Here is a 24,439-nt window from a genome sequence, read left to right as displayed (position 1 = left end):
GTAGCTTATACTAACAATCAATTGAGTATATTTTATTTGTCTAATTTGAAATTCATAGCCACGGATGTTTAAGAATTGTAATTACACTGTGTATTTTTTTACAGAATAGAAATTTTCTGGATGAATATTTTGTTTCTCATCAATTTGAATAAACTCCAACTACATTATTTTACTGCTTCGCATTTTACTAATTTCCTTCTTCTATAAATGCAGACAAATTCGAAGTCTAATTATAATATATTTCATTACTAAATTATAGAAAAAATATCAGCAACAATATAATCAACGTAATATATCGTCTGGTTTACAATCTGCATTTGCTTATATCGTATTATAAAAAAGTGTTTGTGGATTGCCTATAATCGCCAGTAATAATAACAAGTTTTCGTAAATACAGAACATTCTGTCTTTTGAACAGAGGTATTCAACACGTTGGCAAACTAGTTTTGGAAATCCAAGTCGCTTCAGAAGCATTTTAGAGCACGATCTGCAAGAAGGTATATTTCTTCCAGCGCCCTTCCAGTTTCCTCGAATGCTGTGCTGTCCGTGGAATTTCAAGAGATTCAGAACTTGAGAACGGATATTGATTTCAGGAAACTTCGCCGCTGCGATGTTATCATTGCTGTTCTCAACCTTCTAATTGCTCAGTCATTCCTTTTTTTATTTTAGTGTTTCTCACGTCTGCTAGTATTAGTAATTAACGCTTAAAGTACCGCTTACCAGATTTCTCGTGTTTCAATATGTGAAAGAACTTGTTTTCAAAAATAATATGTTCTGCGGAATTACTAAACTTATTTTAAAAACTTCCCTTATAATATATTGGTTATAAGATTAATAAATATGTGGATTTTTATTTTTAAAAACGAATCTGATACTATTACAATTATTTTGAGAAATAGTATAGCAATTTCTAGTGACGCCTCAGAGTTGCTACTCGAGTGCAAGGCGTTACTATCTTTTGTTATACTGTTGATCATTATTCCACTGTATAGTTCTGAAAAATAATTTTTATTGTAAATCGCAATTATAAATTATAATTACAGTAATAACGATTAAAAATAGTATCATGTGTTGTTTGCATTCTATTGGTTTTACAAACAGGAAAAATCAATGTTTTCTTGGCTATTGTTTCATGGAATTGAGGTAGCAAAATGTTCTTTTGTATACCATTCCGAAACGTAGTACACGACAGTAAATTTCATAATACAAAGTATTAATATATTCTAATTTAATAATATTCAATTTAAACGAAAGCATGTAAGAAATGTATTTAATTAAAATTGAAAAATACGAATATAATCCTAATTCTTACTGGAATAAGCCCATCGTGTTACTTAAATCTTGAACATTTTTTCTAATACCCTCTGACATAAGAAAATAATTAAACAGATCCTAAATGTACGAATAATCGTCGGTGGTAAATATCAATTACTTAATTTGTTTTGCAATTATAATTTAAAATTAAATTGGCTTAATAATTCACAAAATACATTAAACGTTAAACATTATTAAAAATAAGTTAAATCTAAACGACTGTTAGTATTTATTTTCGCTGTTGAAGAAAATTCTTACGTTCGAAGATCGAATAAAAATTTCGATGTCGAGCCGCGTAAATAATAGAAACCTCAGATCGACAGATTTCAATGCGAGCACGATCTCGCGAGCGTTCGTGAGAACCACGAAAATCAATCAGAAGAAATCGTGGCCGTGTCCATATCGATATCGCACAAGGTTCCGATAAATCAGCGACGAGGTTCGCGTACCAACGTGCCAAACGTTCGCAGGTATGGACGATCACGAGATCCAGTCGACGGTGGAGTCGATCCTCGGGCCCGGGGTGAAGGTGGTCGATTGCGAAAAGAAATCCAGCGTGAGAGAGGAGGAAGTGTTGCTGATAAACGGCGTGCCGATTCCCCTAGAGGGGCCGGACGGCGTCGCCATCCGCGAAGCCATGATAACCGGCCAGGTGCCACCGTGTGATCTGCTCAATCAGATCCTCGTTAAGGCAGGAATCCTAAGGTATCGTCGTGGATACTCCCCAATTAGCCTTAACAGCGAACACGTGTTCGTCCAATAACCGTATTTTTTGTTCATCGATGATATTAGAGAAATATGGAATAGTCTCCTAATAGGAAATTGTGCTAATCTTAAAAAAGAAAAAAAACAAATGATTTAATGTCAATGAGTCGACTGCCTTCTGTATTTCTTAATTTCTCACGTTTACTTGTTTCGCTTTTTATCGATACTATACTTATCTATACTAGCCATATGTATTTATAAAGGTACGTGTTCTTCGTTAAACAAAATAGCATATTTATAACATTGTGAAATTCCAAATATTTAATTTCTGATAAGGAATTTGATACATGTAAACGTGATGATTGGAAATCATTAATTTTTATTGAATTTCATTTAATTATAAAATAAAATGGTATTCCATATTTGGTGACTTTTGTCCATCCTCAAGTACCTTCGATTTATCATTTATCATTCGTTTTTAACATAGATACAACAGAGGTTAAAATAAAATTTGTTCAATTAGGAATTGAGATATATTGATAGATTTCTTAAACTTATTCTACCGTGACAATAAACTACATAATATCAGGCATGTAATGAATTATTTCTGTTGATATTTTTAGATAGTTGCAATATTAGTAAAGCTTCGTATGTAACATTTCAAAATATATACGTACGAACGATTATAATTATTTAGTTAGTCCATTTCAATTTGTCTGTTTCTCTAATTTTACAAGTTCCATAGAAGTATTTGTTAGTTATTCATTGCAATAATATAAAGATTTTATTATTCAGTCATAATGCAACGAATCATGTAACGTATTCAAGAAAGATTAACATCGTATCAAACGATTAGTATAGCAGGTAGCCAAACATGTATCTGAAAATTATGAATAGACAAGCATGCAGCTTTTTTATGGTATCATTTCACATAGATTCACGCGTCTGTAGTTTAAACGATTTTTGAACGCCGCAACCGCGAAGTTCCGTTACTAATTTCGCGAGTAACTTCGTCGGTCGGCTACGTGGTTGAACGTTTGAGGAGAGATCCACGACGATACCTGTGTAACGCGGAATAATTGCAAAGGGCTCCGGTGCGGCTCGAGACATCCTTGAGCGTAAAGTCGTCCATCGTGACGAAAGAGGAGGTCACCGTGGCACGGGGCGGAAAGGTCGTCGACGAGAGAAGCCGCGAGACCAAGGAAAACAATTACTACGCCTCGTCGACCAGCGAAATATGGGAGCCGGTGGGAATCGTTCATCGTCCGAGGAACATCAAGCCGTTCGACAGCTCGGACGAGTCTCGGCCGAACTCGAACGCCAGCTCCGATCAAGGATACACGACCAATACCAGCAGTAATCACGTGCTACGCGAACACGGTGGTGGGTCCTCCACGGTGGGCTGTCCGATTTGCGAGGATAACGAGCCCGATTGCGCGCGTAGGTGTCTAGGAGGACTCACAGGATTGGGGACCAAGGCGTCTGTGCAGACGGTCAACTCGGCGGTAAGACATTTTCATCCTGTTCGTAGGTTTTCCAGTCGAAATTAATCCTTCCGTAACAGAAATCTTTGTCCGTTTCGACAAGATTATGTGGCATGTTCGTGCAAGTTGGATTTCATTACCTAATTTCAGGATCTAGAAAGGTCGAAGGATTTTTTCTTTTATATTTCGGATTACGTTACGTAAATTCCTTTATTTTTCTGAAATCTTTTGGAATTGCAGTTCGGCAGTGCTAATTATATGTACAGTTGGTCGCATTAATATTCGGACACCATCGTATTTGAGACATTTTTACTCCGTTTCTTTACTGTTTGTTGAATTAATGAATTTATAGGTTTTTAATGAGAACACTTACTTTAGATTCTACCAACATAAGTTTTATTTACATAATTTGTATAGTTTTATTGTTAATCGATATTAAATGAGTGCTTAATTTTGACGTCGCAAAAATATTTGGACACTTTACAAATTATAATCTGGTCATTAAGGATATACATATACTTTAACAAAAATAAATCGATGTTAATACTTTGTTAGATTGCCCTTTTGCCTAATTACATGGTTTAATCGTTTAGGCATACTAGAATTAATTTTATTTAAAAATCTAATGGAATACGTGACCATTCTTCGGTTAATCGCAATTTTAATTCATCTTTGCATTTTATTGGCGACATTATGATTCGACGATCTAAGTAATCCCATAAATTTTCAGTCGGATTTAGATCTGGTGATTGTGGAGGAGTTTTCAATACTTTTGGGCAATTATATATTTTTGAACTATACGTGATTTATGTTTGCGGACATTATCTTGGTAAAATTTAAAATTGTTACGAATATTCATATTCATAGCACTTTTTAGTAAATTTTGTTTCAAAATATTTAAATATTTATTTTTGTTTAAAATTCCATCAATAAAAACTAATTCACCCACTAAAGCAGTTGAGATACAACCCCAAACCATCACACTTCTTCCACCGTGTTTCAACTTTGGTTTAAGATTCTTAGTAAGAAGCTCTTCATTAGCTTTACGCCATATAAGTTTGTGCCCATCAGACCCGAAAATATTATATTTGCTTTCGTCTGCAAAAATTACATCTCTCCACCATGTTTCTTCTTTAGAAGTGTATTCTTTAGCGAAGAGTAATCCCTTCTTTCGATTAATAGCGTTAATATATGGCTTTTTACGGGCAACTGTGCGATGATATCCATTTTCATGAAGCATCCGACGAACTGTTTCGGGATGAATCTTCTTGCGAGTCTCCTCAAAAAACTCTGCTGTCAATTTTGTGGCACTTAAACTAGGGTCTACTTTTATTTTCTTAATAATATTACGTTTATCGCGATCGTTAAATAACTCTGGGCGACCTTTTTGAAGGATAGATTCAATTCTATCCTCACGATTATATCTTCGTACAATATCCGCAACAGTGCTCTTGCTCAAATTTAATAATAACCCGTTTTCTCTATACGATTTTCCTTTTTCGCGATGATGAATAACAAGTTGGCGTACATTAAACGAGATATTATTCCTTTTACGTGGCATATTCAGAGCTAATATGTGCAACACGAACAAAGTGAAACTAATTCTATGAGATAGTGCTTACATCATATATTTACAAAGATTGCCACGATGCAAATTTTCAAAATATTCATCTTAACAGGGCCCTTATAAACTACAAATTGTATGAAATGTCCGAATATTCTTGCAACGTCAAAATTGAGCACTAGTTCATTTAATATCAATAGACAATAAAACTATACAAATTATGTAAATAAAATTTACGTTTGTAGAATCTAGAGTAAGTGTTATTTTTTTTATTAAAAAACTATAAATTCATTAATTCAACAAACAGTAATGATACGGAGTCAAAATTTCTCGTATGCCATGGTGTCCGAATATTGTATTTCGAATTAATATTGTATTGTACTTGTGCCCACTATATTTCGGATTTCATTACGTAAATTCCTTTATTTTTCTGAGATTTTTGGGAGATGCAGTTCGGCAGTGCCAATTTTATTTATTTATCTATCGTCTGGTTTGATTAACGCTTTGCCGTACCATTTTCATTACAATTACTATGATTAGAACTTTTGCACTAATTTCTCTGAGAAAAAAGGAATTCTACAATTATTTTATTCTTACATCTACTTCAATATTTAAATATTGATAACAGGAGAATAAAATTTGATTCCTACTTAAAGGAACGGATAAACATTTATACTTAATAGCTTATTACTACAAATCTCTATCACGAGTCTGATTTGTTAAAGTACGACAAGGAGTTAAGATTGTCTCTGATAATATTTTGACTGCCACGTCACCCATATATAGATAATGGATTTGTTTGCTTACATTTGAAAATTAATGTTTACGCTAATCTATTATATTTTCCAAATTTTGTTAGGACGCTTAAGACGTAAGAATGTTGTGGATGTGATTTATCTTATACAACATCACTTTTTAAATTTAATTCGATAAAATAAAATATTTCCATTTATGAAATCTTTGAGGTGGTTGATGTGGCAGTCATCTACCGGAAACCCATTAATGGAATTTTCAATTACTGAGCTGCGCTAAGAGGAATCTTTTTCAAACAATCTTTTTCAAAAATATTAAATAATGCCATCGGGAATGGCTTTTTGAAACGCGACTGAAATTAGTTAGAGCGACTAAACAATTCATTAAAAGGTTTTTAACTGTAAATTATAGACTTCTGGATATTATAAAATCATCGTCAGTTGACGATATATTAAGTAGTTATAAATAGATTTTGGATTTTTATACAAAATAAGACTCATCTGCATCACTTACAGCAAGGATGAGTCAAATAAAAATTTCTTTCTTTCATTTTCAAATTCAGTGAGTTGAAAATACTATAGAGATGTCCTTAAATACTTTTAATATTTTTATTATCTGAAATTTTACCTACCTAGTTTAATTATAAATCTATAAAAATCGAATTACAAATAATATCAATAGTTCATCGTTTTCGATAGAAATTTGATAGACCTCGTACACCCTCTGCGAAGTTTTCTTCGGCATCTCTGCTGCTGCGTATCCCGTCGTCTCTTTCACCGGCTTCACACTAACTTCAGCCTGTTTGTACAAGCCGTATACTAATATAGCCGACAGGCCTCGGCTGTCCTTCTGCATTCTATGGGAGCGAATAGCGCAAGATAGGAAACCGCTTTGGCGAAACGAGTTGCCGCGTAAGTTGCCATATAAGCTGCTTTGTCGGCTGGTTCGCGCGGAAAGTTATCACCCTTGCACGCTGACTTTAGGTCAGCTACGGATCTCGGAGACGATCGCGCGACACCTTTCCCTCGCCTTGCGACCGGCTTAACGATTAACAATTTCATCGAGTCGTGAACGCATCCGGCGACCGTAGTCGCTTCGGATAATCAATAAACGTTCGCTATTTAGGAAAGAGTAATATTGATTCACGAGAGGCTGTTGCAGAATTGAAACTGTACGTTTTCAAAAAGTTTTGTGCAAACATTTGTGTTGTAATGGCATAGGTTGCAAAAAAACATTAAAGTCATTTATCTAAAAATTAGATTACTGAAGATGATGTATTAGGGTGTCCGATAAGTATCTTCCCATTTTCGATGCGAAATGAATACACGATATTTGTTGTTCAAGGTAGATTTATTATGATATATATGAACCGGTCTGTTCTATAACCTTCTTCCATCTCTCAGGCAGCCTCATTACGCCCTCTTTCCAAAATTGTTGAAGCTTATTTGCAAAATATTTATCTAGGTGCCTTTTTATTTCTCTTATGGATTTGAAAGATTTACTGCGGAGAGAATTTTTTAAGGAGAGAAACAAGTATTAATCGGATCGAGCAAGGTCTGGGGAGTACGCAGGATGAGATAGAACGTCCCAATCAAACTGTAATAATTTTTGCATTACGGCCAACGCAACATGCTGTTTTGCGATGTCGTAAACATGTGGAAAACGACGCCTCGTCGGTTCGCCAATTCTGGCCGTTTTTCTGCTATGGCGGCTTTCAATTGATCCAGTTAATTGGAATATTTGTCAGCATTGATCGTATCGCCTCGAGTAAGGAGCTCGTAGTACACTACACCTTTCCAGTCCCACCAAATGCACAAAAGAACTTTCTTCGGATGAAGTCCAGGCTTCGCAACAGTTGATGGTCTATTTTCCTTAGACCAAGTTCGTTTTCGATGCACATTTTGGTATAAAATCCAAGTCTCGTTTCCACTGACAAGCCTCTTTGAGAAATGATCCCTTTCATGTCGCTGGAGAAGCAAATCGCACATAGAGACGCGGTTCATAAGGCCGGTCTCCGTCAATAGGTGTGGAACCCAATCTTCATATCGATTCGCATATCCCATCTTGATTAAATGCTTATGTACCGTTGTCTTGGGAATATTAGTGGCATCCACTATCTCACGCACACTATATCGCAGATTTTCAGTGAGCACAGTCTTGATAATGTCCGTATCCGTCGTTGCTGGGCGGCCGCTGCGGTCTTCATCTTTCAACTCGAAATTGCCAGCTCTAAATTTTTTAAACCAATTGCGGCTAATATATAGCATAAACGGCTAAGAGATAAGCCTGCATGTTTATATAAATACAGCCACTTAGAGTCAATCATAGCGTAGCGCGGTAGAAACTTATGGGACAACCTAATATACTACTGTGATCAAAAAGTAAGGTGAATTTGTTTATAAAATGTAAATTTTTGATTTATTTTTCCAAAGCAATTTCATCCCCGTGAAAGTAATCCCCGTTCGATAAAACGCACTTTTGCAAACGCTTTTTCCAGTCCTCGAAACAGTCGGAGTAGTTTCTTTCCGGTATAGCCTTTAAGACCTTCTTCAATTCGGTTTTTATCTCCTCGATCGTGTCAAAACGGCGTCTCCGCATTGGTCTTTTGAGTTTGCTGAATAGCCAGAAGTCGCACGGAACCAAATCAGGCGAATACGGTGGTTGCGGAACGACATGAGTCGAGTTTTTGGCAAAAAAGTCGCGAAGAACCAGAGCAGTATGACATGGTGCATTATCGTAATGAAGGAACCGAGAGTTGTTCGCCCATAATTCCGGCCGTTTCAGACGCGTTTGAGACACAAAACATTCTTCATAATGGTTTGGGCTGAGCCAAATGATATTCCAAAACTATCAGCGAGGTCTCTAATTGTCAATCCACGATTTTCAAGCAGCAAATCTTTGATTTTTTGACGTGGCCCTCGTGGGTAGACGTTGATGGTCGTCCAGAGTGCGGTTCGTCTTCAACGCGTTCTCGGCCCGCTTTGAACTCATTGTACCACTTATAAACGTTTTTTTGTGCCATAGTTTGATCACCAAAGGCCTTTCGCGACATTTTCAACGTGTCCGCACAAGAATATTCGTTCCGCAAACAAAATTAGATGCAAGTTCTTTTCTCAACAAAATCACTCATTGTAAAAATCGAAAAATTCACTTTTGGTTGTTTATAAAAACACGTGTAACTCGGAGATAATTAAACCTTTTGACAAACAGACGCTTGAAAAATGTTATAGACAGTCCTACCAACCTAGGGAAAAAAATATACCTGCCTTCCTAATGCCCGGGATTTTTAAATGACAATTTCACCTTACTTTTTGATCACAGTAGTATGTTATATTTTTTCAAATTTTATCTGAGAGCAAAACTCGGAATTATTTAGCACCTGACATTCAGATCGCGAGGGCAAAGCCTCCTGGCTCACGTCTCATGGTACGCACCTGAGGTTTACCGAGCATTGTGGCGTCTAAGAGGAGGAAGACGCGCGGCGGGAGTCAGGAGGCGTGTTCTGTCTGATGTGAATGTTGTGTGTTTGATAATACCGAGTTCAGTATCGGAGGAGCTTTGTACCGGAAGAGCCCTATATCGAATCATTACAAAAGATTTCTAAATTATTACGCTGACTCCATAAGCTTTGGGTATCTTGGCTAGCTTATCTAAGACATTAGCTCTCTTGGAACTATGTTAAATTGGTTATAGCTGCCCGCTTCACAATGTTATCTTTAAGAGAACAGTACAGAAAAAGGATAACGAAGACAACATTTGCACGTGTATACATAACTGTAAAAAAGATGAGAAACCCTTAATTTTAGCTATTTTAGTGCTACTGTATCATCTATAAAAACTATTGTCATTTGTTAAAGTAAAAAATCGTCTTCTTGATTGCATTTTCTAATAGCCTGTTATCGCAGGGATAAGTCCTCGTGCTTCAATTTAAAGTAACGGCGATGCGTTATTAAAACTTATTGAACAACCTTCAACTAACCCGAAGTATTACAATTATGAAAATACTTTCACTTTTTCGCCTTGCTTTGCAATCATAAAAGATAAGACCCTTCGAAAGATTCCCCGCCAATTAGCAATCTGGGAGTGTCCAATTATTAACGGCACTTATTCGGCATCGATAATATTTCCTCGGAAGGAAATTGCTTTGATCAACTTGTAACGAAAGTCAATATCGCGCAAAATATTATTAATACCAGAGCGCGCCACATCAAAGGGTTTTTTCGTAAATAAGATAAATGGACCGAGTAATGTAATATTTCATCGAAGCCGGCCTAGCCGGACGATTGAGTTAGCCCGTGCCTGTGCACGTCGAGAAAATCAATCACTTAAAATATTCCGTCGTGATCGATTAATTGCTGTCCAGGTACGCCGGTACGTTCCTAGCCAATCAACGCGATGGCGGAAAAAAGAAATATTTCTGCCAGTATTTCAGATTTCCGTGCGAGGCTAGTACTTGACTCATTATTCAATATGTCAAGCACGCAGTACGCTCTTGTCGATTTCATCGTTTCATCGTTCTGGTACTACCAACAAGTAATTGTTCTTGTGGTTTAGTCTCCGAGCAATTGATTTGTTTGTTGTTCGACAGCTCCTGTGCGGAAAATTAATCTGATGGTATCGCTCGAACGCTGCTAAATAAATTGCTACGTAATAGCGATTTTCTTTAAAAAAAAACGTTCACGTTTATTGCCGTATGATTGTCTTTCACGAAACTGTAACAGTCTGACTGCCACGTTATTTATACAGGGGTAATTTAATTATTAGGAATGATGAAAAAGTGGTTGATGTCGTACAATTTCACTTTTAAATTTTCATTTGATCAATTTTTTGAGATCGTCAGAGCGGCAGCCGAAATTTTACGAATCGACGAATTCGTAAGAAATTGGTGAATCGCTCAAAAACAATTCCGAAGCAACTTTACTACTCCATAATAAGATCTTTGTAATCTAATATCCCGACGTTCCGCGCAACTCCGACAGTCCAAAATTCACGAGGGAAAAACGAATTTATTACCGTGCTCACGAGGGGAAAATTCACGATAAGAAAGTTAAGGAAATTATATTATTTACATTCACGTGCGCGCGCGCGCTCCGTATGAAACTTTTACGGCGTAAACTTTTCTTTTCGCGGCTTCTACGGAAAAGGTACACTCGCCAGGAACTCTAGTAGATACATTGCAGAAAACTTTCATAGTCCGGAAATTTCTTTTCACGCGGTATAAATTGAAAAATTGCACCGCCGCGCGGTCTGTAATCTCGCGTGCGCGTTATGCCATCGCGTCGCAATTCCGCTAAAGTTATAACTTCAATCGGCACCTGCGATGTTCGCGCCACTATGCTGCGCTTAGCAGTCCTGCGATCACGGAATGCCCACAGCATAAATTTTCTTGCCTGCACAATACAAGTAAATGTGTTACACGACGTTGACTAATATCGACTGCTGGCGGATCCGACTGCTCGGTGATTTCAATGCTTGGCATAAGGCTTTGAAGGCGTAAAAAGTTTCTTGAACATAGCAGGAATCACGCGGTTCCAATGATAATATGTTTTACGCTCTGACCAAATTTAATAATTTCCTTTAAGTATTTCGGGGATGAAAAATAAATTAATAGCTCGTAATGGGAATATTCTGAGTAGACTGAAGATTTTTTTATAGTGTTATAATTATAAATCTTTTATTATAAATATAGAAAATTTGTTTATTATTCGTATAGATGGATTAAGTTATGAAAATTGTACAATTTATGATTTCAAAAGTGTTTGTAGTTTTAAAAGTACAGTCTGTGAATATCGGTAGCCTTCCTGTTGAATGACACAGGCGGAGAAAATCTCTCGGATCAGATACCTCAAATGATAAGTCTCCCATGTGCATCGCATTGTTCCACCGCGGTTAAATGCATCGTCAGGAAATCTTGAACCGTGTATGCCGCGTTATACGCACGAGGACACACTCTTATGCACCTGTGATCGGATGGCAGCACGTAGGACGTAATATATCGAGCCGATGATAATGATACATTCAAGAATTCCCCGCCACGCCCCATTCATTTCCATAAAATTAGTTCCTTCCTGGTTCGCATTTTTCCGTCTCTCTAGTGACGTTAGATAAGTCATCAAATGCACTTGCAAGCAACGCTAAAAATTTCTTCATATCGACTGGAATGTCCCTGAAAACATAGTGTTTACATGAACGTTAAATATTTTATATACAGTGTTATTAAATGTGTGTATTTTACTTTACAGATGGTCGCACATGTAGATGACGCTGTTCTTGATTTTTCGAACTTACAGTGATTACTGCAGTTTTACATAACTAAATTAAAATCGTTAAATAACTGTTTTATGATAAATTACCGGCAGTCGGTATGTTACCACCAGCAAATTGTCCGTTATCGATCCTTGATAAACAGATTCCCGTGTTACCTACTGTTGATAAAAGAGAGTCTCGCGATGCTGATAAGGAAGGAAACTTGCCTTTCGAATCGATAAGCTAGGAAATGATATTTTCTGGTAGCTGGGTAATAGAATGAGTCCATCGCAAAATATAAGAATTATTTATGATAAAATAAATGAAATGTAAAATATAAAAATATATCAAACAGGTTATGAAATTTTGTGTCTTGACGTTTTACTGTTGTACCGACTGGATATTCACGACTGATGTTAGTGCCCTCTTTTGGGGCCGGCGGTCAACGAACACACTATTCACTAAAGTAGCATAATAATACAAAAGAAATATACTTAACAATAGATCATTTGTATTGGGTTGGGGAGAAAGTTCGTAGCGTTTTTACATTTTCTTTTATTTTACAACGATTTGTTGCCGTTTGACAAATTGTACAATATTCATTCGGTAGAGCTGTTTTTGCTCTACAAAACTGTTCTAATCGTCTTTTTGAGTCATTTAATTTGTTATTACTTCTGAGGCTGTAGCGACACACGGTCAAAATATTTCTTGACGTTTGCAAGTACGGAAATTATATTATTTCTTTCTTTCTTTCTTTATTTATTTCACGTAATAAATGAAATAGTAAATATTAAATAATAAATAATGGATTACTTTATTGTTATAACTATTAACACAGTTTTGTAGAGCAGAAACAGCTCTATGAAACGAATATTTATCACTTTGTCAAGCAACAACAAATCGTCGTAAAATAAAAGAAAATATAAAAAAGCTACGAATTTATTCCCTAACCCAATAATTTGAAAATAATTGAGATATGCTAAAAATTGAATCTTAATATACTGGAATAGAAGGAAGAATAGAAACAAGAAGGAAGAATTAACCACAACTTCTCTATTCAGTCTCGTTGAGATTTACCAAAATCTAAGGGCTCAAATTAAAAGTGAATGCACACGATTTAAGTTAGTTTTTATATTATGTTTTAATATAGGTTCTTATCAATATTTTAATGGAATAAACCTCAGGACCGTATTAAATTATGATGGGAATATAAATATGACTCAAATTAAATTTTCTTATTTATCATTTATCCTTCAATGAAATGTTTTATTTAATTCATTTAACGGAGTGTATTGATACATGGCAAAATCGAAGGAAATAAGATTGAAATCAATGAAAACATATAACTTTCAAATTTCATTAATTATGATTGATAAAAGACAAGAAAAGAAGATAAAAAACACAAATTCATGAACATTTTAATTCATGTTACACGTTTAATGCATATCTCTGCTTGTAAGAAAATATCGCATATCACAATTTTAAAAAATTTATAAAAATAAAGGAAGAATATACCATGTATTCTACTAGCGTAGAAAATGGAAGAGGCATGTTATTCTTCAGAAAAATGTTTCTTATTATCGTATAATTAATGAACATACTCTGATCGATCTTTCTGCCTTATAGAAACCGTTATGATGACGTCAGTATAAATCATACTCAGAGCTAATATTAAAATCACCACATAATTATCAAAGAGAATTTCACAATTATCTAAAATAATTGTAGAATAATATAACATGTTATTTAAAATCTTATTTGAAATAATGTTATAGCAGATGTGTTCACAATGTGCCCAATGACGTCACACGAAATCAAAACGAAGTGATTTTTCTGAAGCGTAACTAGGAACGTTTGAATTTCGTATGATATTACGCTATATGACCGTGCTGGACGTGAAGGGTCTTCTATTGTTCCGCGAGTCAGTTGGTGCCTCGAAGCTGGTGCATGGCATATAATTACGCCTCGTTCACTGCCGTGGCCGAAGAACAATAACTCGGTTTTTCTCGGGTGAATAGACGTGCTGTCCAAAGAATGGCAATTCTTTCATGAAAGGAAATTGATCCTTTTATAAAATTCTTTTATGGTCGCATTATATATTCGGCAGCAATTCAGTCGCATACCGTTTAATTTCAAATGGAGAAGGAAGATAATGGGAAAATATGATCGGCATACTGACGCTAGAGACAGTATCTAAATGTATTAGTAACATCAGGCTTCAGTGAAAACTTCAGTATTAGGATAAGTATGGGCGGATAGTAAAAAGCTCCTTTAATACTAGAGCTATTTCGATAGGTATAATATAATAACTGTTGCATAGAGTCATGTGTATTACGAATGAAGTATTTCAAAAAATATTTACGTATTTCATATTTATCTCGTTTTGATTCGAATTTTGTAAACGTCTTGTTAAGATAGCATGAAATAGACGTCGAAATCGTACATAAAGCGATCTTTTATTTAATTTGTTGTTAATTATAAATAGGGATTGCAATACCGGTATACCGGGATACCGAATACCGGTATTTCGAGCCATTTCACAATTTCGTAATACCGGTATTGAAAGGTTTAAATACCGATTTTTCGGTATTTACTAGACAATTTTTAAATTGTCTCTGTTAAAATTGTATTAAATATCCCCGCGCTACTGATGAAGCAGCGAGAAGCGTATGGACGCTTCTGGACGCGCCTCAGATGTTTTTCAAGCCACAATCGGATGATCGGGCACTTGTGCTGGATTAGTTGTCTGATATTCGTATATGTGAAAACAAGGTTATAGTTGCGAAGAAATATAGTACTATTCGAAAATTTGCGTTATTTTTTATATTGGTAAGTTTATTATCCACATTGTATTTGCATATCATACTTTGGGTTCAAAATATTTTTCAGATTTATTATATACTCATAATTTGTAACCCTTTATAATGAATAAGAATAACTTTAAAGAAGTATAAAGAGTATAGCAATAACTCTAAAGAGTATAGCAAAAATATTTTTTAATATATTCCCTTGTATAAACACGTCGTCTTTACTAAAGTGCCGCACCATGTAGACCATAAGGCTACCCTCGAATTCTAAAATGACTAGAACATGACAGGTCTCAAAACGTGATCAGCCTACGGTGGCTGATATTAAACGGGATTACTTCCTTTTCCTAAAACTTCGTACGTTCAACCGAACCTACAGCTCGGCGGTGTTCCTTACAGCTATTTCCACGGTAGACTCGCTTGCTGTCGATCTTTGTGCATAAATATTCCAGAATACACGAGTGCTCGTTTTATTCGCCAAAAACCGATCCGTCAGTTTATGGTTTACGATGCGAACCCGATCTCTATGTAGCTGTCGTACTTTCTCTTTGATACTTCAGTAGAAGGAACGATGCATTGTGGAACCTGTCCATTCGAGAGACATTGGCAAATATTTCATTACATTTGATGCATTGGACACTAACCATGGTAATGTGGAATTGTTCGTTTTGAAAGATATACTTGAATATTTTCAAGAAATGTACCTACCGTTGGGAATAGCGTTCGAAATCGTTTATGCTTAAAACTGTTGCATGCTACAGTTAACATAGTGTACTATACTAAAAATGGTAGTCGTGTTGGTTGTGCAACCTTTCTTACGATCAAAACATAATCTTGATATAATTTCTTTTACACCCGAAACGTCCAAAAATATAGCGAATCATTCTTTTAACCACTGTCCATCGTTAGGTATTATCGCGCGCAAAAAATGAGCTCATGGAAATTGAGAGAGAAACAGCTGAGCTATCGTGATATTAAATCCCTCTATTCCAAGGAATGCCTTCAAATACGAGAGATAAAATATCAATCCACAAAATTCTTAGAAAATGTTCATCTTTTCAAGAATATAAAAAAGGGACATCGTAAAACAATATTGATTACAATTCATTTGATTTGAAAAAAGTATGGAAGTCAAGAGTAGTTGTCCACTTTACATCTTATACATAATTTGCTCCACAAACCGCTACTGAGACAATCACGATAAAATATTCCTATTTAAAACGGAAAAATTAAATTTAAGCTTAATAGACAGGACTTTTTTGTCTCGCCATGATTTTAACCCACTCAATTATTATCGAACCTGCGATCTATGCACACTTCTTATTAGGTTTTCGTCGTACGAAATTTTATAATCGATGAAACACATTTTTGCAACATGATTTAAATCACGATCCACGTTTTGATAACTATTGTTGCTCATTTGAAGTTATGCTATTCTGCATGCACGTATATGAATTAAGTACAGCGAGAATAGAAATTTTCTTAACTCGAAAACATTGTATATTGCGTGTCGGGTGAACGTACAACAGTTTGATATTTGGTCTTTAAATCTGGGATCAGGTACTGAAGCGAGTGACAGAAAGTTAGCAAAGTGTGCAGGCAAGACGTTTGTAGACGATGATAAGTAATTAAGGAAGGTTCGGTAGTTAAGGTTATAAACTTTGCTAGAGCAACATAAGGAAGGTTCATAAGCAGGCTATCACCCCTGATCCCGTCTTCGAGTCTTGGAACTCTAGACAACGTGTCCCGCGAGGTAGCTAACAAACTTTTCCATCATGTTTTCGAGGCCATTATGAGCCGAAAATGTATTCTAGATTATTATTCTTATTTGTTGTTTATGTTACAAGATAAATTAGTTTTGCTCTGTAGATTAAAATAGAATAAGTATAGAATGAAAGGATCAGAATAGAAGGATCATTTGATATCTTGAACTATTACATTATTGTTTCTAAAGTTATGATACCCTATACAAATTATTGGCAATCTTAGCGAATGCAGTAAATAATCAATAAAACGCTACTGAGATCATCCTATATTATCATATATACAGTCAGTCAAAATATATTGATTTTACTCCTCGTAATACGTAATAACTGTCCACAAAAGTATTCGTACCAGTGTAGTTTTTGTCAAAAAATCGCATATTAGAGTAGCTTTTTTACTTTATATTAATCTTCTAGTATCTAGTGGGTTCACCTTTATGCCTTATTATATCGTTTAATCGATTTGGCATACTTTCTACCAGTTTTAATGCGATATTTGGTTCAATACTATTCCAAACTTCCAAAATTTTGTTTTTTAGCATTTGTTTATTGAAAATTTTATGCTCGTGTAGTTTTGATCTATTTCCGCCCATAAATTTGCTATACGATTTGTATCTGGACTCTGAGGAGGTGTATGTAAAAAGTGGGGAACGTGGTAATCGCACTTGAGTGCAGATTTTCTTCGAGTAAATTTTTATACTTTATCTTATCCAAAATTCCATCGATAAAGACAAGTTTGCCCATTCCGGATGCCGCCATACAGTCCCACACCATCGCGGAGCCTCCGCCGTGCATTACAGTTAGTTGTACATTTTTAAATTCTAGTTCTGTATTAGGCTTCCTCCAAACTTTTCCTCTTCCGTCACATTCAAAAATATTAAATAAGATAATAAAAAGTTTATTACAAAATTTTACATGCATCCCTTGATTTCAACAGATTTCTCTTATAAGCAATGAGGGTACGAATACTTATGGGACTCACTGTACATACTTAACAAACGTGGATTTATGAAGTGGGATTATCGGATCGTTTTTATCTTGCTACTGATATTATTTCTGAAATATATTTAAACAATAGTGTACAGGTCAGTGCTGGAACAGTTTAGGAGATAACTGAAATGAAACCAAAGGGATTAAATCAATAATGATGGAGGAAGTTTCCTAGACTTCCAATTGGTTTTGAAAAACTAACGATTAGAAGTTATATAGCCTATTAGTATTAGAAGTTATATAGCCTACTAGCACTATTACTAATAGGTAACTAAAAAGTTATTCTGAAACTAATTTCTAAAAGTTCTTCTAACTTCTAAAAGTTGTATGTCTTATTGTAACACTAATGTATGTTATTAACATATTTATATCGTGTTCACTGATGTGAGTGTCATTCGCCCAAAAAATTTGATACGCGTTAGAAAAATGGAGTTAAAATCCGTCATAAGTAGCATCAAGAATGATTTTGATCGACTTTTTGAATTAGAAAAGGGAAGTTTAGATTCTAGTGGTGGATGTTGGAAATTTTATCTATCCTAAGAACATATAAAAATATATTTGTTCTCTTCGTTACTATACATAATCATTGGACATCGTTGTGTTTACTGTACACAAAACATATCGTACAGCTATTTCATGTACATAGTAGTATGCATGTTAAAGCATAACTACTTTTTCTATTTAGAGAAACCAAATTGACAGGATATTTGTCATTTGTTCGATTTCAATTCATAACAGAATTCATTGATTTGTTTAATAATTACAAAATCTTATTTACGTTAATCGTTATTCTAGAGAAGATTTTCAATCACAATCCACTTTGTTAATCTCTGTATTTCTTTTTGCCATAATTAGACTGCCGAATTTATGGAATTATCGCAATTAACTCATTTAAGTTATTCAAAGCAGAATTAAATGTTTGCGCAGTTCTTGTTTCTTGTACTCGTTGTACATTATTTTTATTCTGCATAAAATTCTGCAGTCTTGTCATAATCTCTTGCCGAGAATTCTGTTTACTGTATTTTATACTGTATAATATTTATCGTTCATTGAATTTGGAAAATAATTCTGTTCCTGTATCATCAATATTTTAGCCCTTCCATTCAATCCCTTGCACATTAAAATTATTATACGTATCACGTTCGAAGATAACTTTTATATTAATAAAGTTTCGATATAAAAACTTATTAAAAAAGTAACTGCTGTATGAGTCGCAAAACTTAATTTCAGTAATTTCAACAAAAATTATCTTATATTTACAATTAAAATAGCTTCGCATGCATAAGGATAAGCATTTAAGTAGGAGTAAAACACACAGCAGATGTAAATTTCCTCTATCTTCTAAGAAATTATTGTAATCGAAGAACTTGTAATTACTATTTCTGTGATGAAAATGTTGCGCGAACGGTTAAATCCGAAACAAAATATTATTCGTCTCGTCGAATCGTCGGGAGCTGCGAGGAAAGTAAATTCCCGTTAACTTGAATACACATTACATCAATCGCGCGCTGTGAATTCGCGCGAAAGGTTGGTATAAAAACTGCTGGCCATTGTCGATCGAAGGGTATCAAGCAAACTGCATGAAAAATTTTCTACCAAACGGTGAAGGAAATCACCGATCGTCGGGTTTACGATGTCGATTACACTCCGGCAGCCCAGGCCGGATTTTCACGTGGTTCTGTGGACAGCGGGGTAGGTTCAGGGACGAAAAGGGTGGCGGCACGGGGGCGGGAAATGGGAATCAGAAAACCGATCGATAAATCCAATTAAATTTCGTAACGCGTCCGGTCGGAGAAGCAGAGCCGGCAACAGTAACGGCCATCTGACACCCACCAAATTGCATTTTATGTACGACCGAAGGACGCCCCTGATGCGTTCATCGGGAGCCATCTTGGTGCTGCGCCGATGTTGCGAGCCGGCCGCGTTCTGCACAGACTGTTTGTTTTTGCAATTTGTCGGTTAGGTGTGCTTTGATAATTTCGGGTTGCGTATGTGCGTTTTCCGCGGCTCGCGGACGCTGGCTCGGGATCATTTCCGCGGAGTTTCGCTTAATTGGCAATTTATTTAAAGGGCGAACACTTCGGGCTATCCGTCTGGCGAAATTACCGTTTTATGCACGCTATAATTCGTTGAATGATTTGAAAATGAAATGATGCTTTAGCGATTGCCGATATATGACGTTGGAAATCACTGATCTTTCGCAAGCTTACGTGGACGTCATTTTTGTCGAGATAAACGAAGCAGGTAGTGTACCTTTACCAACATGATTTCTCAACTAGTTCTTTAATTTTGTGATGGCAAAAATTACATTTCCTCATCGTTCACGTACCTCGTTTGTAAATTGGTTGCCACTATTCGTGTATTTCTTATGTCAGCGAGGAATAGTACATACAGTGGATAAAAAAAGTATTGGCACAGCCAGTTTTCTTTGAATATCTTTAAACTACAAAGTAATCTATTAACATTAACTATGTTTATTAGTGTCTTTTGACGCACACAAATAGTATGTTTACTGAGAAGTCTCAGTTATTTGTTATAAGGAAATAAAGTCAAGGAAACGAAAAATCCAGAGTCAAAAAAGTATTGGCACACGTACAATTTTGTTATAAGAGCAAGTGTTACTCGCTTTCGTACGCGACAATTTCGGATTCAGGAACGTAAGCATAAAGAGAAGTTGCTGTTACGAATCTCTTACCTCATTCAATACAATCAGTACGTGTTTACACTTCGAACAAGAATCATGTCTACGAAGAAGAGCGAGTTATAAATGAGCGTGCGAAATGAAATTATTTCATTACACAAAAGTGGTAAAAGTTATCGAAAAATCGGCAATTCGTTAAATTTAAATTTCTCGACAGTGAGAAATGTAGTAGAAAAATTTAAGGAAACTGGTAGCGTCGAGAACAAATCACGATCAGGTCGTCCGAAAGTAGTTACCACTAGGAAACGAAGAGGTATCATCAAAGAAGCAATAAAAAATCCTTTTAAAAATGCCAAAAGTTTAGCCGTTGGCATCGCAACATATTCGGGAAAAGAAGTGAATGCCCAAAGAGTTCGAAATGTTTTACATTCTGCGGAAGTTTATGGTAGAGCAGCGAGAAAAAAACCCGTTCATTAATGAGAAGAATAGGGAGAAACGGCTCGAGTTTGCAAAAATATATGCAAGTAAGACAATGGAATTTTGGAAGACGGCTATTTTCTCAGATGAGAGCAAGTTCAATCTTTTCGGCTCTGATGGGAAAAGATTTGTATGGAGGAAACCGAACACCGAATTAAATCAAAAGAAAATTATTTCTAGAGTAAAATACGGTGGTGATCTTGTCACGGTATGGGGCTGTATGTCATATCATGGAGTAGGAAATTTAACTTTTATTGACGATACAATGAATACAAGCGTCTATATCGACGTGTTGCGAAATAATTTGTTAACGAGTACAACAAAAATGGGCATTAACGAATCGTTTCGATTCCAACAAGACAACGACCCGAAACACACAGCAAGGAAAACAAAGGAATGGTGGAACCGGCAATTGCCGGTTATTAACCCGATAGAAAATCTTTGGCATATTTTAGATTTAAAAGTACGAAAAAGGGAAATTAAAAATAAAAATGATCTTAAAGCGACGCTTTTAGTAGAGTGATCTAACATTTCATGTAGGTAGTATATTCTAGGAAACAAAGTGTTATGGTTGCGTTTAGCTATTGTGAAATTATATTCGTATGCAATACTATACGGAAATCGTCACATTACGTGTTTGGATGAAAAAATGAAAATGCAACCTTAGGATTTAGATTCTAACACACTACAATTATTTTGTGTCATCCTTCAGGAAAGATAATTCTCACTGCACAGTTCATAAAATGATACACCTGTTAGAAAAGCTTAAATGTGCTTTATTGGCTTATAGTAAAACATGAAGGGAAGCGTTGTAACCGTGCACCGTTCGGCCAAATACACGGATTTGTATATATGTTAGCGGTCCACCAACTTCATGGGGAATTGTTGCAACAGATTGTGGCTTCCTAAAACAGTTTCTAGGGTTTCCGAAATAAATCGTGTATCATAATATACCGGCGCGTGCAGCACTATCCTGTGACACAAATTGGATCCTTGCTGGCCCGAAAACTATCTCTATCCACTGCAAACAATCCCAGAAAAGATGAGAGACGTTGCAATTATTATGTTTAAACGAACTTTCAAGCAACTCTCTAAAGTGTCAAACTGAATTTTCCCGATAGTTTTTAAATAACCTTTCTGTAAAAGATAGCTTTCTTTTCATTGTTTCTCAGTTGTACATTCATTGTTATTCGTTGTTACAAAACCTATAGATCCTTTCAAAAAATGGGGACAAGATGAATTGATAAATTTGGTTATTAATAACATCATTTTGGATAAAAATCTGTAATGTAGGGAATTGTTTGTAAATTTCTACGTGTAAATGTTTAATGTATTGAGATAAGATAGGATAAGCATGACAGCATGACAGCGTCAAGGCAGTTAACAATAATTTACAACGTTAACTATAATTATGAAACGATATTTGTAATTTTAGGAATAGTAAATGTGAAGAAAGCCAAGACAAAATTATTAAAAATGTTCAGTTCTCAAATATATGTGCTAGACTGAATGAAAACTTTGAAAATGTCTGTTCCTATGTTTAAAATTTCTATAGCTTGGGGTATAGTAGGGAAACGCCAATGCTGCAGTTAAACAATAATTCACCGCGCCATTGATAATTAAAATACAACTCGCTCGTAGATATTTTTCGTTGCTCAATTCCGTACGTTGTACAAAAAAAAAGGGAATGCAAATCGAGAACGCAGAAGCTGTGCACGAGCTGTCGATCGTAATTGGATTCGCGATTGCCTCCAACGCGTTGATAACTTTTTCACCAACAGCCAGCCGATTATTCTCGATACCGTCGGTATTGCGTTCGAATTCGGCTGAATGAAGATACAACAACGGTAATCTGATCGTTGTTGCAGTTTACGTTAATTGTTACGTGGCTACCAAAATTAAAATACAGGTATAATAGAATAACTTATTGAACGGCGATATGGCATTTCCCTATAAAGGCGTGCTTGTTGTTTACGCGTATATTTTTCTGAAAAACCTTCATTGTTCAGAATAATAAATCAATCCAACTGCGGGGAATGTTTCTGAAATAAATGGTTAGAGCTATCGCGTTAATTCTCACCACTTTTCCAACGAACCGAACGTGCTTTTGCCGTTCCAACTGTCACATGCAAGCATTTACACTATCGATTACAGTTATAATATTCCGATACCTAATTATTAATGCTAAACGGATTACTATCGGTTGTTATATTAATTTGTTATATTCAGTTTCCAATTAAATTGTTGTCACGTTTCATATATGTATCGAGACAGGATCGAAGTACGAGAATTTGTGTATAGCTTCATAGAATGGAAATGTTTAATTAATAATTATATATTGTTATATTGCCAATAAAATTTCTATGTTATATTGTTAATAAAAACAACTATGAGATCATTCTAAGAATTGGCATATAAACAATTATGTAGACATTTGTGGCTGTTTCTTGAAAAAGACATTTTGAAAGCGATACATGTTTTATATAAAAAATAAGAGAAAATTCGTTATTGTTACATAAAAATTCCTCACTGGGTTTCAAATTATTACAATATTAAACTGAACCTAGAAAAATCAAACCGAGAAAGCTTAATTGTAGTGTTATAATATTACAGCCTATAGATTGCTTTTCATTTCTTTAAATATCATTTTCATGCGGTGGCATCAAATGTAAGGTCGTTAGCAACATGTGTGTTACAAAAAATGAAATTTGATTATAAAATTAGAAATCAGAAGTCTTTCAGGAGTTTGCAAAGTAAATATTTAGTTTTGGCCGTCGAGCAAAATGTTGTGTGACGCTGTGGAAGTCGAATTGGTCGGGAAACATTTCACCACTTGCATTAACATTGAGCGAAGATTTTGCTAAGGACAATTTAGTTCGTCGCTGTTGGGAAATAAATCTTTGAAATTGTACCAGGTCCGTTTCAGTTTCTGCGTTCTTACAGATTTTCAACGGGTTTCAATTTACATCTGAATACTTATGGAAGACGTAAATGACACAACTTCGCTTTACGGAGATGGCACTTTCTTCGAAACTGAACGAAACTCCTCAGTTTCGGGATTAACATATTCATGGCTGCGTCGAGAAATATTTGACGCACGAACTACAAGTGTTTTATTAAGTTTTCTATTCAGCCGCTCATCCTATTATCAGAACTGTACTCGTGAACTTCTTAATGGGAGCAGTCACGTCTACACTTCTCTCATGCCAACTGACGAATTTTGTATACTGGAGCACCATAGCGCTCTACTATTTTAGAGATTACTATTTTGTCATTTGTTAGTGTGTATCTTACTTTATGTGTACAATTACTATACAAGGTGGTAGCCCAGCCGACGGTGATTCTACGTGAAAATATAAGAAACAGGTTTAGTGTAACATTTTTTTAACTAAATCCTTTACGAAGATGGATAAACTTTAAAGATGATTTTCTCGAGAACGAAAAAAAAATGTTATTTCAAATTTTTGTCTTATTTTCTCTTGTAGAATTACCCCCTGTTCGATTGTATTACGAATTCTGGTTTACCTTGTATAGTACGTCCTATTGCTATGTTTACAACATGTTACAATAAATTACTATATATTTTATTATACAAGCACTACTATATGTTTATCGCGAACCAATTATCGAAAGCCTACGCCATGTTTGAAATCTTCCTAAAATTGAACAATTAAATTTCAAAGACACGAAGCTGA

At 35.3% G+C, this 24,439-nt stretch overlaps 1 protein-coding gene and 1 pseudogene across 1 annotated transcript in view; one reads left to right on the top strand and one right to left on the bottom strand.

Annotated features, from left to right (window-relative positions):
• The window catches only part of LOC144470600 (uncharacterized), a 208,439-nt gene that overhangs the window by 149,555 nt on the left and 34,445 nt on the right, over positions 1-24,439 (top strand). Inside the window, exons 2-3 of the mRNA XM_078181942.1 lie at positions 1,785-2,019; positions 3,107-3,524. Of these exons, the coding sequence (XP_078038068.1) occupies positions 1,787-2,019; positions 3,107-3,524 (651 nt within the window). The 5' untranslated portion in view covers positions 1,785-1,786. The remainder of the gene's footprint in view (positions 1-1,784; positions 2,020-3,106; positions 3,525-24,439) is intronic.
• LOC144472336 (protein GVQW3-like) lies at positions 8,239-8,950 on the bottom strand (annotated as a pseudogene).

The sequence above is a fragment of the Augochlora pura genome, chromosome 1 (assembly GCF_028453695.1).
Source record: "Augochlora pura isolate Apur16 chromosome 1, APUR_v2.2.1, whole genome shotgun sequence".
Taxonomy (NCBI): Eukaryota; Metazoa; Arthropoda; class Insecta; order Hymenoptera; family Halictidae; genus Augochlora; species Augochlora pura.
Note: the sequence above shows the minus strand (reverse complement) of the source record. Positions and strands in the feature narration are given on the sequence as shown.